General features: G+C 39.6%; 1 protein-coding gene across 2 annotated transcripts in view; it reads right to left on the bottom strand.

Annotated features, from left to right (window-relative positions):
• LOC144042351 (inositol-tetrakisphosphate 1-kinase-like) overlaps positions 1-15,744 on the bottom strand; it is a 29,204-nt gene extending 13,460 nt beyond the window's left edge. Inside the window, exons 1-4 of one of the 2 annotated variants that reach the window (XM_077555405.1) lie at positions 15,517-15,744; positions 14,921-15,098; positions 9,274-9,298; positions 490-615 (exon numbers count right to left, since the gene is read on the bottom strand). In XM_077555405.1, coding sequence (XP_077411531.1) covers positions 490-615; positions 9,274-9,298; positions 14,921-15,015 — 246 coding nt within the window. In that variant the 5' untranslated portion in view covers positions 15,016-15,098; positions 15,517-15,744. The remainder of the gene's footprint in view (positions 1-489; positions 616-9,273; positions 9,299-14,920; positions 15,099-15,516) is intronic. The other variant, XM_077555406.1, reaches the window with a different exon arrangement.
• Between the last annotated feature and the right edge of the window lie 352 nt (positions 15,745-16,096).

Below are 16,096 nucleotides of genomic sequence, written 5' to 3'. Positions count from 1 at the left end.
TAAGCTGTCAGTCATCGAAACAAACATGCTTGCAGCAGCCACCAAGGAAAAACGTATTTATGATCACAAATACAAACGCTGATAGAATATTATGCTCAGGTAAATATCTCAACAAACTAAGGTTTAGCCCTCGCTTCAATTCAAAAAACATTCCAACCTCAAAACCGTCGCCATCTGCCCTGCCAATTGGAAACAAAAGGAAGGTTGCAAATGAATGAATTTGTGTCTACTGAATAAAACAAAAGACAAACTTCCAATCGGCCCTAAATTCAATGAGACTTGCTAGCAAGTTTTGATCACAATAAAAAAGTTTTGAATATGACCACAGGGTAACATTTGGATGAGTGACCATGAGGTCCATGTGAGATGTTTCTCCCTTTGGGAAGAACAATAAAAATGACGAGAAGCTGTCTTTACATCACTACAAACTGCAAAGTCTAATGAGGATGTTGACGTGCTCTTTTTGTTGTCGTTGTGATTCAGCAATACCTGCACTCTTTGCACCAGCAGCACAGCCTGAGAATCGTTCTGGTCCGCCTCCAGGATGAGGTCCGTCAGTTTGTGGATGATGACGTCCAGGGGACCCTGCTCTTCCAAAGGCTGGCTGAGGTCCAACTGTGGGGAAAATAGAATATCTGGCTTTGGGTTCAAACAAGGGATAGATGTCTGACTATGGTGGATTTACACAACATGGTCAAAGTGATACAATTCTGATTTTTTTTTCAGTTTCATTTTTTGAACTCTGACACTTTTTGACACTGAAGTGCCATAATTCCAATAAGATGCATGGAATCAAATATCTCCTGATCAGAATTAGGCCTCTCCCAAATGTGGATAAAAATCCAATATGAATCAGATATATGCCAATGTGACTGCAGTGTCAACAGACAGATGGACCACCTTCTGCGAGACTGAAGTCACTGAAATATGGCAGTCTGTGACACACATACGCACACAAATAATGTTGGAGCCATATAAAAAAAAAAAACACCCTGGGAAAATGACAGAGACAATGAAAGCATAGACCGTTAAATATACAGTGACTCTTTTGTTTTAAGTGGGGGCTACATTCACAGCCCACCCAAAACGTGGACCTCTACAATATAGAGATCAAACACACACTACTCATTTAAATACTTTTTTAAAAAGTATTACGAGTGCTTGATCTCACTCTCTCACTCGCACATTTTTCCATAAAAAGATGCCAAGTGTGCTTGCTATTTTTCGCCCCTCGTTGAAGTTTACTATAAAACTGACACCTAAAACAAGAAAGAATAAAACATTTCATATTCAAACAACTAAGAGAAATCATAACATTTCCAACAAAAGAACTCTACTAGCTTAATGCTTAATATGAAACACCATACACAGTTGAACAAAAATGAACAAAGATGTTACAGTAATTATACACCTTTAAAAGCTGCTACTTTGACACACGTGGCTCAGCAACACATGCAAACAAAGCATACAATACTCACAGGCATATATTCTCATTGCTCTGTGGGTACAAGGACCATTAGTTATTTAGCTCAGTTGGGGACCTTCTCTGCCCCTTCTTCTAGCGCTTAATGATGCTGCCTATCTTCCAATAGACCACAGTGCTGCCTCGCATGTTGCAGCACAACACTGAAGGCAGACAACTCCAAATTTGGGCTTGCCTGTATTCTGGAAAACCCCATAATAAACAGTGGTCCTAAAATCAGCGATATAATGGAGACGCGGACGGTGACCTGGATTCAAACCAAAGTCACGGTTAAAATTTGTATTATTATTTTTGTATCCGTCCAAGATGTCAATGCCTGATGTTGACACTAGGGCCCGATAAAAAACATTTTTTTTAGGCACATTAAGCATGGAAGAATGTTATATTAATGGGACATTAAGCCTTAGTACTTGATTTTAGTGCTGTTCAAACATGAAACAGACTGCAACTTGAATTTTTAGATAAATAAATACATTTTCATACAAATCTTACAGTCTACATGTACAAGTGTACTGATTAGTATTTTCTAAATTTGAGTTAAAAAAAAAAAATCGCAATAATCAATTTATAGATTCGCATAGGGATTAATCGGTATCGAATCGAATCGTGATTTATGAATCGTGATACGAATCGAATCGCCAGGTACTAAGCAATTCACACCCCTAATCTGTATATACATGACATGACAAAAAAAGTTATCATGATTAGGTACTTGTTGTATCTAAAGAAAGAAAAAATACAAATCTTTTTTTTCTTAGGGTGAATTAGAATGTGTTCATTACATGCACATCATAGTCAACACATATCAAATTCACCTTTGTTTAAAACTACTCATTCCGGTCAGCAGATTGTTTGCGCTGGCCAAGTGTCTTGCAAGTAGAAAATCCAGTTCTCAGAGAGAGATAAGAGCGTGTGTTGGGACTTCACGCACACACACGCCTAAAAATCAACTTTACCAGTGATAGATTTGGGCTGACAAGCACTTCACTGAAGAAAAGTGAAGTCCATTTCACTGACGACTAAGTCAGTTTGTGTTGAGAAAAGAACATCAAAACAAAAAGAACATTTAGTCTGTTAGTGTGTGAGACTACACATAAAAGTTTCCAAATACAAGTATCTTTAAAGCTTGTAGGGATTCTTTCTTTCTTTTTCTTTTTTTTAATAGCAGATATCTCTCAATTAGGGAGTTGAACATGAAGTCATCACACAGAGGGATGAAATAGCCTCTAATGTGCATGGGGGAGTAAAAAGTGCAATTGTTGTTGATAAACATGATATGAAACATCAACCCAAGACCTTGGCCATGTGTTAAATAGTAGCACTAAGTCAAAATGTCTGACTGACTGATTGATAAAATGTACTCGACTTAGGTCAAAGTGACAACATTTTTAAAAGGATTCCTAAATGGCTACAAACCTAATCAGAGCAAATTCACAAAAGTAGAACAACAGACAGCCGAGTCGTTATTTGTTACTGAGTAACGGAGAGCAGGTCTTGTATGCAAAATGAAATAAAATATTTAAACACCTGTTAAGGTCAGACTACAGAAGCCACAGTATGCAAACCTGCCTTGTATATATACCTTAGTCACACTGTCTGGGAGGCGATCAATGTGTGTGTAAAAAGGTACGCGGTTTTGGTTAGTCAAGGGCGGGCCGCGCTCACAGGAACACTAAGTTAATGATTTGTGAGAGGTGATAGATTACTCATTATGGCACCCTTGTTCCTTCACAAAGGTGTAAGTCTGTAAAAAATAAATCCCATGATTAAATTGCTGGGTTTTTTTTCAACCACGTCACATAGAAGATAAAATCCAATAGTCATTCCAGGCATACTTAAACTAGAGAGTAGACCTCTGCCAAAGACGAAGAATGATGCCAGGTATCCTAAACAGTAGATTCCTTCCTTAACTTAAGGGATTGTGTCATATGCGGCTTTTCCACTGCACTGTGCTCGGTGGTTCAGCTTCACCTGCCTTGATCTTTGGTTTTCCGCTTCAAAAGTGTAATGTGGGAAACTGTCAAAACGGTGTCCGGCATGCGGCGTAACCTATTCATATTCGCATCTGAGGCACAGCAAAGGGGTAAACTATCATTAGCATGCATGTTTATTTTTATTTTTTCATATTTAGCCATACATCCTGAAATGACAATTACATGGCAAGGATGATGAATTTTGCTTGACCGATGAGGGTAAAAACCAGCAGTGGTTTAGGTCATCATTATTGAAGCAGTATAATCTTTTGCCAATGACAATAAAGTTTAAAGCTGTTTTGAGCCAGGTCGGTCCCATACACAGGAAAAACAGCATTATTGTCTTTAATAGAAGCAGAGCCCAAAATAGCTGGTTCATTTTTTTTTTTAAAGGTTAAGCAAATTCAGGGAAATAACATTCCCACTCTGCCACTAAACAATTGAAGAAAAACAACCTGGTGTTTTCGCAATGATTAATCATCAAATTCCTAGATTGACTTCAACATTTTACGGTTTCTTTGATTGGCTTCAACCCTCCACTAAATTTGTGAGAAGTGGTTGCGTAAGAATAGATTTTTACATGACGTATGCTGGTGACATATTGCACAAAAGCAACCTCCCACTCACCTCCTTATGCTTCACCAAGTCAATATAAAGTCCCCCCCCACCCCGAAAAATGCTTGACAACAATTATGTTCTATGCAGCCCCGCTGGTCTAAACAGTAAATACGGCATTCTGGTTAATATTGCGTTAGTGGAATATGAGTTAAGCAGCAAAATCCAGCAGTTTTTTAACAATATCAGAAGGCGGCCATTTTGCCACTTGCAGTCGAGTGAAAATGACATCACAGTTGCTCAAGTCTCAGGTAACATACCAATCAAAGCTCCGCTTCAGAAAACAGGTGAGCTGTGATTGGCTGAGCCTTGAGCAACTGTGATGTCTTCAGTCGATAGTAAGTGGCAAAATGGCCGACCCTGAGATGGATAAAAACGGCTAGATTTTGCTGCATAACTCACATTTTCCGAATGTAATATTAATCAGACTGTCATGTTTAGGCTAGTGGGTCACATATAACATATCATTGTCAAAAATTGTTTAAGGTTGACTTCCCCTTTAAGTATAAACTGTAGAATGTTAGATCCCAAATAGTTTGTGGTATATTTTAGTGAACAGATTATCAGCCGTGGTTGAGGCACATGACACATGCAAGAGACACGTAGGTCGGCTCGGTGCCATGACATGAATAGACCCGTGATGGTTAAGTCAAAACACTCATAAAGGTATGCTGTCACCTGTGGTTAAACTTCCACACGGGAATAAAACACAAGTTGCAAAGGATTGTGTTTTTTTTTTTTTTGGTCATATTTTAGTATAAAGTGAAATAGAGGTAACGATCTCAAAAATGAATAAATGCTGACCGCAAAACAGCATCAACTGGCAAAGACGGAGAGAATGAATTTCATCCTGTGCACAGACAGAATGAGCCTGCTTTCGAGCTCCCACCAAAAACCCAGCGGTAAAGTCATTGATGTGCTGCTAAAAGCTAAAAGCAGACATGTCAACTGACGTCTCTGCCGACCCCTCTGGGACCGTGGTGGGGGGTGGGATAGGAGAGAGCTATGGTAGTGATGGACAGCACAGAAAACACGCTGGATCCTGAGGGGAGAGGCTAGGTCAGGGCCAATATATTTCCAGCTTTGATGTAGCTCTGTAACGGGGCCGGGCTACACTCATGGGAAATAAAAGATTTGATACAAACGCTGGGGACCGAGGACATAGGAGGGAACTTTAGTTGAACATAACCTTGCTGAACATAAAACGCTACAATGTAAAATGGTAGCGGTACGATGCCGATGGGGAAAAAGAACAGATTTGTTGCTTTGTTTTTGTTGACCTAAAAACTCAAGTCAAACCACGTCTCTTTCTCAGTTTGATCTCATCTGACTTGCGACTGTTCCATGCGTGCAAAACTCACCATTGTGAGTAATGATGCATTTAGTGGGCAGTGTGGCACCCCACATCCTCGTGTGAGAGAACACGTGTGTCTGAGAGGCTAAACGTACAGTATGAGGTGATCAAACATGAAACTCAAAAAGCTGTACAAACTGGGAGCTCAAGGCCAAGTACGAGCCATTGACGAGCTTGCACAACAGAAGAAGCCTTTGACTTATCATCCCTTTGCTGAAAACAATATTTGATTTCATCTTTACCTAATGTCATTGTTATTATCGCCATTAAAATATACAATTACAAAATAATAATTTATTGACAGCCTGTCAAAAAAAAGTTAGTCAACTACTAGGATGTAGAGCCTGTCTGACATCATCTTTGTAACACTGATCATAATCTCATTAGCGCGCCAACCACACAATCAATATGTACTCAAGATACGATGTACCAGAAATTACCCTCACATTTCTTAACACTTGCCCTATAATAAAAAAAACAGTAACTCAATAACTTTCTTTGGCCAACCCAGTCAAACAAAATTGATTTATTGCGACTGGCTCTCACTTTGAGAGCGAATATCGGCTTTCTGAAGCGCAGTGCGTTAATCTCATCATCACTGAGAGGCTAATGTACAGACTCCTGCAAGGATGGGCCTCATGAGCTCGAGGCACGAGGGTCAGTATTGATGAGCTGGTGAAAAATGGCATGGAGGGCGCGAGTAATGCAATAGTGGATGTGGGAGAAAAAAAGCAACAGTTAGTTGCCTGAAGAAACAATTATGTAAGTAAGTACAAATAAAACAAATGAAGCCTGTTTTCAGCGGTGACAATCCTGGTTGAAGCAAAGGGTTTTCCCACATGCAAACTAGAAAAAGCAAGTCCCAAGGGTAGCTTTTTTTTCCTTTCGTTCGTAAAAAAAAAGAAAAAAGATCCCTTTACACAGGAGAACGTCACCACTAAATCTCTGGAGAGCTTTTTACGTCTTAAACCACATATGCTATGACATGAACATTTTGTGATTTTTTTTTTTTTAAACATCAAAAATGAGTCAACTAGCCAGATGGTCACATATGGGATGCTACTATAAAATCAGTGAGGGCAAGAAGTTGAGAAGGAAACCCTACGAAACGTGTCATCATGCTGGTGGCTTAACGGGCTGCCACAACATCAGCACAAGTTAGAATGGAACCTTCTCAAGTCGAATGCCAGCAGTTGGACCACAAAATGTTTGAGCAAAAATTTTCAAGAAAATTCACCAAGAATTCATTCGAGACCAGTGCTCAGAGTTTTTGGTAGTGATGATGACAAAGAGGGACAAAATGACCAATACAAGTAAATGGAACGTCATGTGAGGTAAGAAAGTGGTGTTTAGATTAGATTTCAACTGTAAACTTTCGATTCCAGCTCCATGGTGCGCTTTGTTTTTCTTTATTGTTTGTTTCTATATAATCAGTATGTTTAATATTGCTTACGCAGGGGTTTCACTGTATGCATGTAGTGACTGTAAATATCACACAGTTTGCTGGAGAAGAGGGTGCGGCTGGCATTCATTTATGACTTGTGTACAGTAATCCACACCTTGCCAATGTGGACCATTTTCAGCTGACCCAAATTCAAAAGTCTTTCTGTATTGGACATTAACCAAATGAACTGAGTTATTTGCACCATAATGTTTTTTTTTTTTTGTGGTTAATCCATCCATTTTGTACACCGTTTATCCCCCCTCAGGGCTGTGCGCGCGGTAGAGCCCATAACAGCTGACCCCGGTTTAGCCACCAGCCAATCTCGGTGTTATTTTTTCTCTCGCCAGCGATACAATTAATTCATCCAAGAATATACAAGGTTGACTTGTTATCACTAGGATTAGTCAGTCTGACTCCCGGGGCAAGGTTGCATAAATAAACTGTTATTCATTCTACTCTCGACTTCTAGAGTGTTTTTATTTAGCATGGACATATAAGTCACAGTAGGGCCCGGATCCAGAAAATGGGGAAAGTATTTTTCCCTATCACGGAGCTAGAAAATGCAGCATTGATTAAAAGAAATGCAGCATTGATTAAAAAAAAAAAAAAACAGTTGATGAATTGTTGAGCAGATAATTCACCAGGGAAATAGGAGAAGACCGCTTTGTACACAGACTTGTGTAACAGGGCTGAGGCATTACAATGGCTGTCATTATCTTCCCTTGTGATGTGGCCATTACAGTACCGGGCGCTGACTGGAAATGGGTGCAGCACGGATAGTGCAAACAGTGATGTCAATGGGCATCAATGCAAGATGAGCTCCTTTAATTGGCACTGACAGCACCGCTTCAGATATTACGATTATGCTTTTTGCAGGAGGGATCAAATCCACTGAGCGATAAACGCAGTGAAGTGTGGAGGGCTGTTTCAAGTCTCGGGATCTGCGAGCCGCTCTGAGTGTCTGAATAGCTGAAAGCACAGTGGGAGGCAAAGCATGCTTACATTGGGATTATTCCCATGACCAGCTTCTAACTGGGTGTTCTGCAATCGATGGTGTAGTACAAGGAAGAAAAAATAATTGCAAAGTGTAAAGGGGAAAAAAGTGACACACCAGGATACTTTGCCTGAGAGAAAAGCTTGGATCAATTCCTCTTGCATTTTACTGACAAGCACTTTTCAGCACTGAGCTCCCAGGATTTTGTATTTGAATAGTTACTATCCTACTGAATGTGTAGTGTGTACATGCACAGGGAAATGTTTTATTGCGTTCCTTACTGCCCTGCGGATAGTATTTGCTAACCCTAAACTCAAACAGGAAGATCATTTATTTCATTTGCAACTCTCTACCAGATTAATATGATTAACTCATTCACTGCCATTGACGGCTATAGACGTCAAAAAATGATTTGAACTATTTCTTTTAGTTTTAAAAAAAAAATCACAGAAATAAAAGTTGTGATTAATCGTGAGTTAACTATTGAAGTCATGCAGTTAATTACCAACAAAAATTTAAATCGCCTGACACGATTTAAAAACAAAAAAGAAAAGATTATTAAAAATTAGGGACGTCAGGCGATTACATTTTTTAATCGTAATTAATCTGATGACTAGTTAACTCACTATTAATCACAAATTTTACATCTGTTCTAAATGTACAATAAAAACAATTCTAGGTTTTCATGCTCTTGTTAACAAAAGTGGAAAAAATGTTAAACTAATAGAAATAGTTCAAATGAATTTTTGACGTCTATAGCCGTCAATGGCGGTGAGTGAGTTAAAGGGTGTATAATGCATTGTTTTTCCATTAGACATGATAAAACCGTTTGTACATGCGATTCTTTTCTAAATATTACAAATGTGTGCGTTTGCTTATGAACACTGTCTGTCTGCAGTACAAAGTGAATAGATGTGTTAATGGGGGAAAAAAAGCATCAAAGAACAAGTGGCACTATCAACAAAGGACAGAAACCTGAATAGCAACTGCTTGGTTTCTGCCAGTTTAACCACACAGGGAGAATTCTCCCCAGAAGAACAAAGCTGGCATGCTTCAATGGTACAGGCTTGTAAATGCATATCAAAAAACTAAGCCACGACTAGAAATCTTTCATTCATGAGCAACATCAGCACATGTAAGAAAAACATTTGACTTTGTAGTTTAGTGCTTACAAATCATTATTACATGCAGCATGTTGATACATGTGATATACTGCTAAATCAAAGTTCAACAATTCCTGGAGGACACTGAGAAGAGCAGTGAAGAAAACAACAATTCGTCATGTAGGGAGGAACTACAATATTGCGAAGGAGAAATAAAACCATCAGCACAAACCTCAATTTCATACAGAGCAGAAATAATTTAGAGACTCAGTTGGAATTGCAACAAAAAGTTAAAATATTAACTTACCTGAATAACCTCTATCCCTCTTTTCCTGAAAAATAAACAGAACAAAGTATTAGTGAATGGTTTTGGAATTTGGTCGATAAGTTAGTAGTATTGATGACGATATGTTGTGTGTTACTAGATCTTGACTCAATACAGCGAGGTGCAGTATTATGGCTGCTGCTACAGCAGCTAGCAATTAATTCAGTCTCAACTAGTTTGTTACTTAAATGCCACGCTGCCAGGCTCATAAGACACTGGAGGGAATCCTCTAATAATATTCTAGGATAATAAAGTCATAGAAAAGCTTTGTCATTATAATAACTTTAATTCTTCTTCAGGGATCATACTTTGAGAACATATTGAAGACAATCGTTATACACAATCAAGTCTGACACATTAAGTTATCCTGGAATATTACGATTCACTGTCCAACAAATTCCGGTCCGTATGCGAGTGAAACATTGATTAGGAATAGGATAGTTGTCAACACAGTTCATGAGAGCTACATGACCATGACACTCACTTTATAACAATCCTGTTATAAATTGAGAACTACTTTACAGATAAATTATAATGTGGGGAGGGAGAGAGAGAGAGAGAGAGAGAGAGAGAGAGAGAGAAAAAGGCTATACCCACCCCCCTTTAGAGCCTGAGAACATTTTACTTATCAGACATGCTTTAAATTAAAAATGCGTTACTTGGCAACCAGCAGACTCTTTGTAAGAGAAGAATTCTAATAATAATAATAACAACATTTCATTCCACTAGACTGGCCACATCAACGCTCTGTTTAAATTAGAAGTTCGAAGCATCCAAGAACATTCAGCTGCATTACTGCCATCAGACAAAGCGTAGAACAAACATTTGGTTTAAAACAGATCGAAAACAAAATAAACAAACAAAAGCGATCTAAACCAAGGGCACAAAAAAAACGTTTAGCGCCCGGCCTTGTCCATGCTAGTTGTTTTTGAGGTTATATCCCCATGACAACAGCAGCTCGGCTATTCACCGCTGCACAACAATGTAGACATTTAATACCGCAGCTGCTGGCTCGTTTCATGCCCCGTGAATGCGGTCGTCAATTGTGTCATCCCGTCTCAAATATGGAGGTCGTCTCGGAACGCGAGCGCTGCCGACAGAGCCAAGCGGGGCGGCGTCACAAAAATGTGACGAAGCACCGGTGGCACATAAGATTTTATTATCAGAGGTGGTATCATATGTCCATTAACATCTGTTTGGCTTTTATCGTACATCAAGACGAGCCTGCTGCCTGACAGTACATGTAGACAGGTTGCAAAGTTTAGTGGGTGTGTCCGTGCCCTGAAGTAACCCATTTGAACAGAGAAATGAGAACAAAAAGCTTGTTACTGTAATTCCACACTTACATTTCTTGACAATAATATGTTATATGTGACCTCACTCGTTTAAACATGATATTCTGATTAATATTGCATTTGTGGAATATGAGTTATGCAACAAAATCCAGCCGTTTTTAATTCATCTCTGGGGGCGGCCATTTTGCCACTTGCAGTCGACTGAAGATGACGTCACTGTTGCGCAGGGCTCAGGCAAGGACCAATCACAGCTCACCTGTTTTCTGAAGCTGAGCTGTGATTGGTTTGTTACCTGAGCAACTGTGATGTCATTTTCACTAGGCAGCAAGTGTCAAAACAGCCGCCTTGTGATATTGATCAAAACTGCTGGATTTTGCTGCTTAACTCATTTTCCACTAACACAATATTAACCAGACTGGTGGGGCTGCACAGAACATATTGTCCAAAAAAATTTGGGGCGTTGACTTCCTCTTTAATAGATCTGATTAGTTCCCTCCAACCACTGAAATATATCTTAGTGTCTACTTTTTGTTAGCCTCTTTTTTTTTTTTTATTATTATTATTATTATTATTATTCAAAGGACGGGTGAAATAATCTCGCCATTAAACCAGGCACTCCACTGTCACTCGTCCTGACTGTCAGATTTCACTTTTTTTTATTTTTAGAACGGCTACTAGAATCCCTGTTATATAAGGACTGCGAACCTCACAATTCAATTGAACCTTACAAATGTACTAGTGATTTTTTTTTAAATAAGAAAAATAGCACTCTACAGTATTGCACTTCACAAAAACATAGTGTACTTTAACAGAACGTAAAGAATTAAATAGTTTGTGCATCGTCTGATGCTTATGATTTGCGTACTTTGGCGACCGGGAATCAGTAAAATACATACGGACATAGAGAAAAGCATACAATAAGACCATTTCAACTAAGCTGCAGTAATATTAGTTGTTTTTTCCCCACAGAGGATGCAGAATATACACCTGTGATTATTGTTGTATGCTCTGTCTGCATGTGTTGCTTATGGAGGAGGCGTTCAGTACATTGGAATGTTTTAGTTGCGTGTCAGCAATTTTAAATAGCGGCATATAAAATAACGAGCATATGTAACCAAACAGAGAGCACTATTTTTTTTCTTTTAAAGTATGACTGTCATGCCACAACCCCTCATAAACATTCTATCTGGTTGCCACTTTCCAGTTTTTTTTTTATTAGTTATTTTTTTTACTGTAAGGCCTTTAGTCCAACAAAAATGCCGTGTTCTATTTTTTTTAGGATTATTATTAACATGTTAAGCTTAACATATTTCTAGACTCATATGAGCATTAACAATGTTGCTATACTACTTAAAACTGAACCATTAATAAAGGTTTTATGATGTAAACAGTTTCACCCTGAAACTGATGATTTCTAGTTACAATTTTTCCTTTGGGGAAAATCGTTTTGAACCAAATTGGAGGTTGATGGGCATCCCGGAATGGGATTTATTCAACCTCTGACGTCCAACTGAAGAATCAGCACATTGTAACAGACTGGTGGAAAGCAGCTTGGAGTCAGAGTTTAATACAACGTTGCCAATAAATGTTGCAACTGAACTGTTTTATTATAGTGAATGATAAACGAATCTAACTAGCATGCTATAACTGAGCGCGAGGGTCATGTCTCACTTGTTGGCTGACTGAAAATAAGAAATACAGCTACAGATGAGAGTTTATCTGTTTCGTTTTGTGTCCAGAGAAATAGGCAACTTGATTTTTGCATTACGCGCAGGCAGGTTGTCCTTAATGGATCAGCTATTTTACAACCCAGTTATGAGAAGGGGGAGGTTTTCAAACAGTTACACACACACACACACACACACGTGCGCGCACACAAACAGGGACACGACCATAAGCCTAAGTGGCTTGAAAGCATCGTTGAGCGAGTGCACCGAACTCTCTTTCTCAGGATTCTCTCGTCCAGCTGCAGGAGACGGGAAAGGAAGAAGTCTCATTGTCAGTTGCGTGCCATGTGATAAGCAGCAACAAACCACTGGGGCACTATTTAATTGGCGTGCCTTTTGGTGAAAGGAGAAGAACTTCTGCCATTTTCTCATCATTAAATCAACCTTTCAACGTAATGTCATGGTGAATGTTCCTCAAGTAGTGTACGTGACAACAACTCAAGAGACAGCTGAGTAGGGACCTCCTGATAACACAAAATGCAGCTGATGTTGACATGTGAGAGTCCCACTCTCCGACTTCCATCTTTTCCTTCCTCTTGAAGATGACTTTTCGTTTCTCAAACAGTGACAGAGGAAATATCAGTAAAAAGAGAACTACTGTAAATGACGTCCCGAGTAGACGCAATCCCTTTTCCATTTAAAGTAACTATTTCTTGTGTTATTTTTTTTCTTCATCTTCCCGTGGATAGGATCTAGAGAGGGAACTGGTGGCTGCTTGGGAGTTTAAAAGAGATTAAAAATGTTTTGAGGATTACACTGTAGTAATCTGTGCTGGCTCAATCGGGTCACTGTGTGAGGCAACAACCCTCTTGCCTCTTCACACACTACACTGAACAGTGAACCCAATTAAAAAACTAGTTTGTATTCTTTTTTTTTTTTTTAAGTGTTCGGCAACCGCCATAGTTTAAGTATTGTGGCGCTGGTGCTAGCATGTTCCCAATCCCGTAGACATTGTACGTTATCTTATCCTGAAGGTCTCAAGTGCTCGAGAAAATCATGTCCTGCTTCTGACAACTTACATAACTTTTTACACTGTTGACGATGGATAAGATACAACAAGATTCACATTCGTCACAGCCTGCTGCGTCGGGCCCACAACCAGGACCACCCTAAGATACATGTCAAACCCAAGGCCCTGGGGTCAGATCCGACACGCCAAATCCTTTCATGTGGCCTACAAAAGCAAATATAGCATACTCTCGTGCTAAATTCAGCTGGTCCTTTAATTTTGGCAGAAAAACTTTTTTTAAGCAGATATTACAAGCATTTGTTACCCCAAATCCCTTATTTGGTTGTCACTGTTTTGCATGAGTTCATCATCATCTTCTGCATCAACGATTTTCTTTAAAATAATGGCAAGGAATAACAACCCCAGACTGTTTCCTTTTATATAATTACTATAAGCCTAATGTATTATATAACCTGTAATGGATCACCAAGCATACATCCTTGTCATATTGACACATGCAGAATGCTGTAATTGCTTCAAAACAATGGACTAGTCGACAACTTGGAAGTTTCTGTGCCTTGAGCACTTGCCACATTTAACACACACACACACTCGTCTTGCTCTGAGTGCCATGTCTCAACAAGCTTCCACTTAAGACATAACAAACACAACCTTTGCCAACCAAGGGCTTGACTCTGGTATTCCCTTTGTGCATTCATGCAAACCACAAAAATATTTCTGGTCTAAAATGAGGCATGCATGAATGAATGCAGAAGTGCAGTAATGCTGATGATTTAATCAAAATGAAACGTTGCATAATATGCAAATCATGTCTTAGAGGGTACAGGTGGTACCAACGGGTGGTACCACTACCGATATAGGTTTTGGGTTGCATACTTGACTGCTTTTCATTTCATTTTGATGGCTTTTTTTCCCCCCAGACCGATCCAGTATGAGTACTCGTCTTGAGTAGTCACAGATACCGATACCACTAGTACTTTTCATACATACAACACCCCCTACACCAAAAAAAATATATATATATATATTTTATTTTAAAGAAAGACCTATACAGCCCAAAATAGCATTTTCCTTTATAATTGTATAAAACTAATAGCAATTTTCCATTCTTCTAATTTCTAGTTCCTGATGGTTAAGCAGCCACAAGAGGGGACCAATACTGGTATCGACCACCGTCATGTGTACACTTTGAAATAAAGCCTGGTATCGGCCTGATATGATACCCTGTATCAGTACTCAACTATCCCTATCTGTGACTACTCAAGAGTGGAGCACGTCTACTGTCATCGGTCTGAAAAAAAAGAAGTGGCATTGAACATCCCAAGTTTATATTTTATCTTAAAAGTTATTTAGTCTTAGCAATGCCACTACTATAGATAGTTTTGTCTTATTGGATGGCAATGCACATTTAAGGTTGAATGTAATTGGTCTGACAAAAGCATACAATTCAATATGTACAGGCCATTATCACGATGATATATATTTATTTATTTATTATGAAGCCCTACCCAGGACCTCTTAATAGTTCGGAATGACAACAATTGTGGAAGTCAACCAAGCATCACTGAATGGCTTGTGTTGGACTTTATAGCTTCCATTGTTCATGTAAATGAGAGGTACTCAAGATGCTGACATACCTGCACAGATCTGCAAAAGCTTGGAAATTCAGCTTCTTCATCTTCTTCTCACTGAGCCAGTAGCCGACTCGCCGGCCTTTTAGGAAGGTCTGCATCGCCAATGATGCTCCTGGATCCCCACCCTGGACGTGAAGGATGTGTCTGACTCACTGGCTGGCTGACTGGATGAGGGATCGACCTAAAAAAGAAACAACAACAAAAACAGGAAAGATGTGTAAAGTCTCTCACCACTCCAATCCGAATAGGGAGTGTCGTGCACACACACTGGCACCTTTCACAGGTCTATGAAGTCTATGACGAGCACAATAAAACAAAAACAAAACACACAGCCTGGAAGCTTGACAGAATATGTGGAGCATCAGTCAAACTCATGCACGCGCCCCTCCAAGCTAACTTCACTTGCTAATGTTAGCTGGCTAGCTTGCTAGTCCAAACGATGGCACAGCATTAACACAAATAAGGTGTAAAAACGGACGGGCAGGCCGATATGTAAATGTCGTATTTACAACATTTCGACGCGTGTTCGCCCAGACATGAAAAAAGCGCCGTGGCTGTGAATAACGCTCGTGACGAGGCGCCGCGGAGAGCTAACTAACCTGGCACTTTTGGCAGTTCGCCCCTGAATTGAGCTCCTCTTCAGGAACTAGCTCGGGTAGTTTCCCATTCTCGGCCCGACAGTTGGAGCAAAGGGAGAAGTTTCCAGACAAGGTGACAGTTGACAGGCACAGCTGGAGTCACGTTGCGATGTTGCTGGTGCTTTCTCCCCTCTGTGTACGGGCTCTACTGACTGACTGTGACTGGCTGCACACACCCAGGATCCAGGAGGCTGGTGCTGCATCCAAGTACTGCTCGGAAATGACCACTTCCTATTTCGTTTTCGTTCGCTTTTTACCTTGGCTGCGATTACCTTACCCCTCACTTGTTCATGCCTTCAAATATTTGTTAACAAAAGACACACTGTCTATAAAGTGCGTAGAAAATGTTTTTTGATTGTAATTATACCCTTAATCAATTAGTTTTACAAATGGACACTCAATTTTCCGATGGTCACTAAAAGCAACTAGAGGTGGTCAAAGAAGTTGAGCCTGTGGTTCCTGTTATTAAAGCCCCAGCATTAATGAAGACCTGTGTTTCCACCTTTTTGGAGCTAAGGTATCCATTTTAGACGGGAGAAAA

This window comes from Vanacampus margaritifer, chromosome 1, assembly GCF_051991255.1.
Source record: "Vanacampus margaritifer isolate UIUO_Vmar chromosome 1, RoL_Vmar_1.0, whole genome shotgun sequence".
Taxonomy (NCBI): Eukaryota; Metazoa; Chordata; class Actinopteri; order Syngnathiformes; family Syngnathidae; genus Vanacampus; species Vanacampus margaritifer.
Note: the sequence above shows the minus strand (reverse complement) of the source record. Positions and strands in the feature narration are given on the sequence as shown.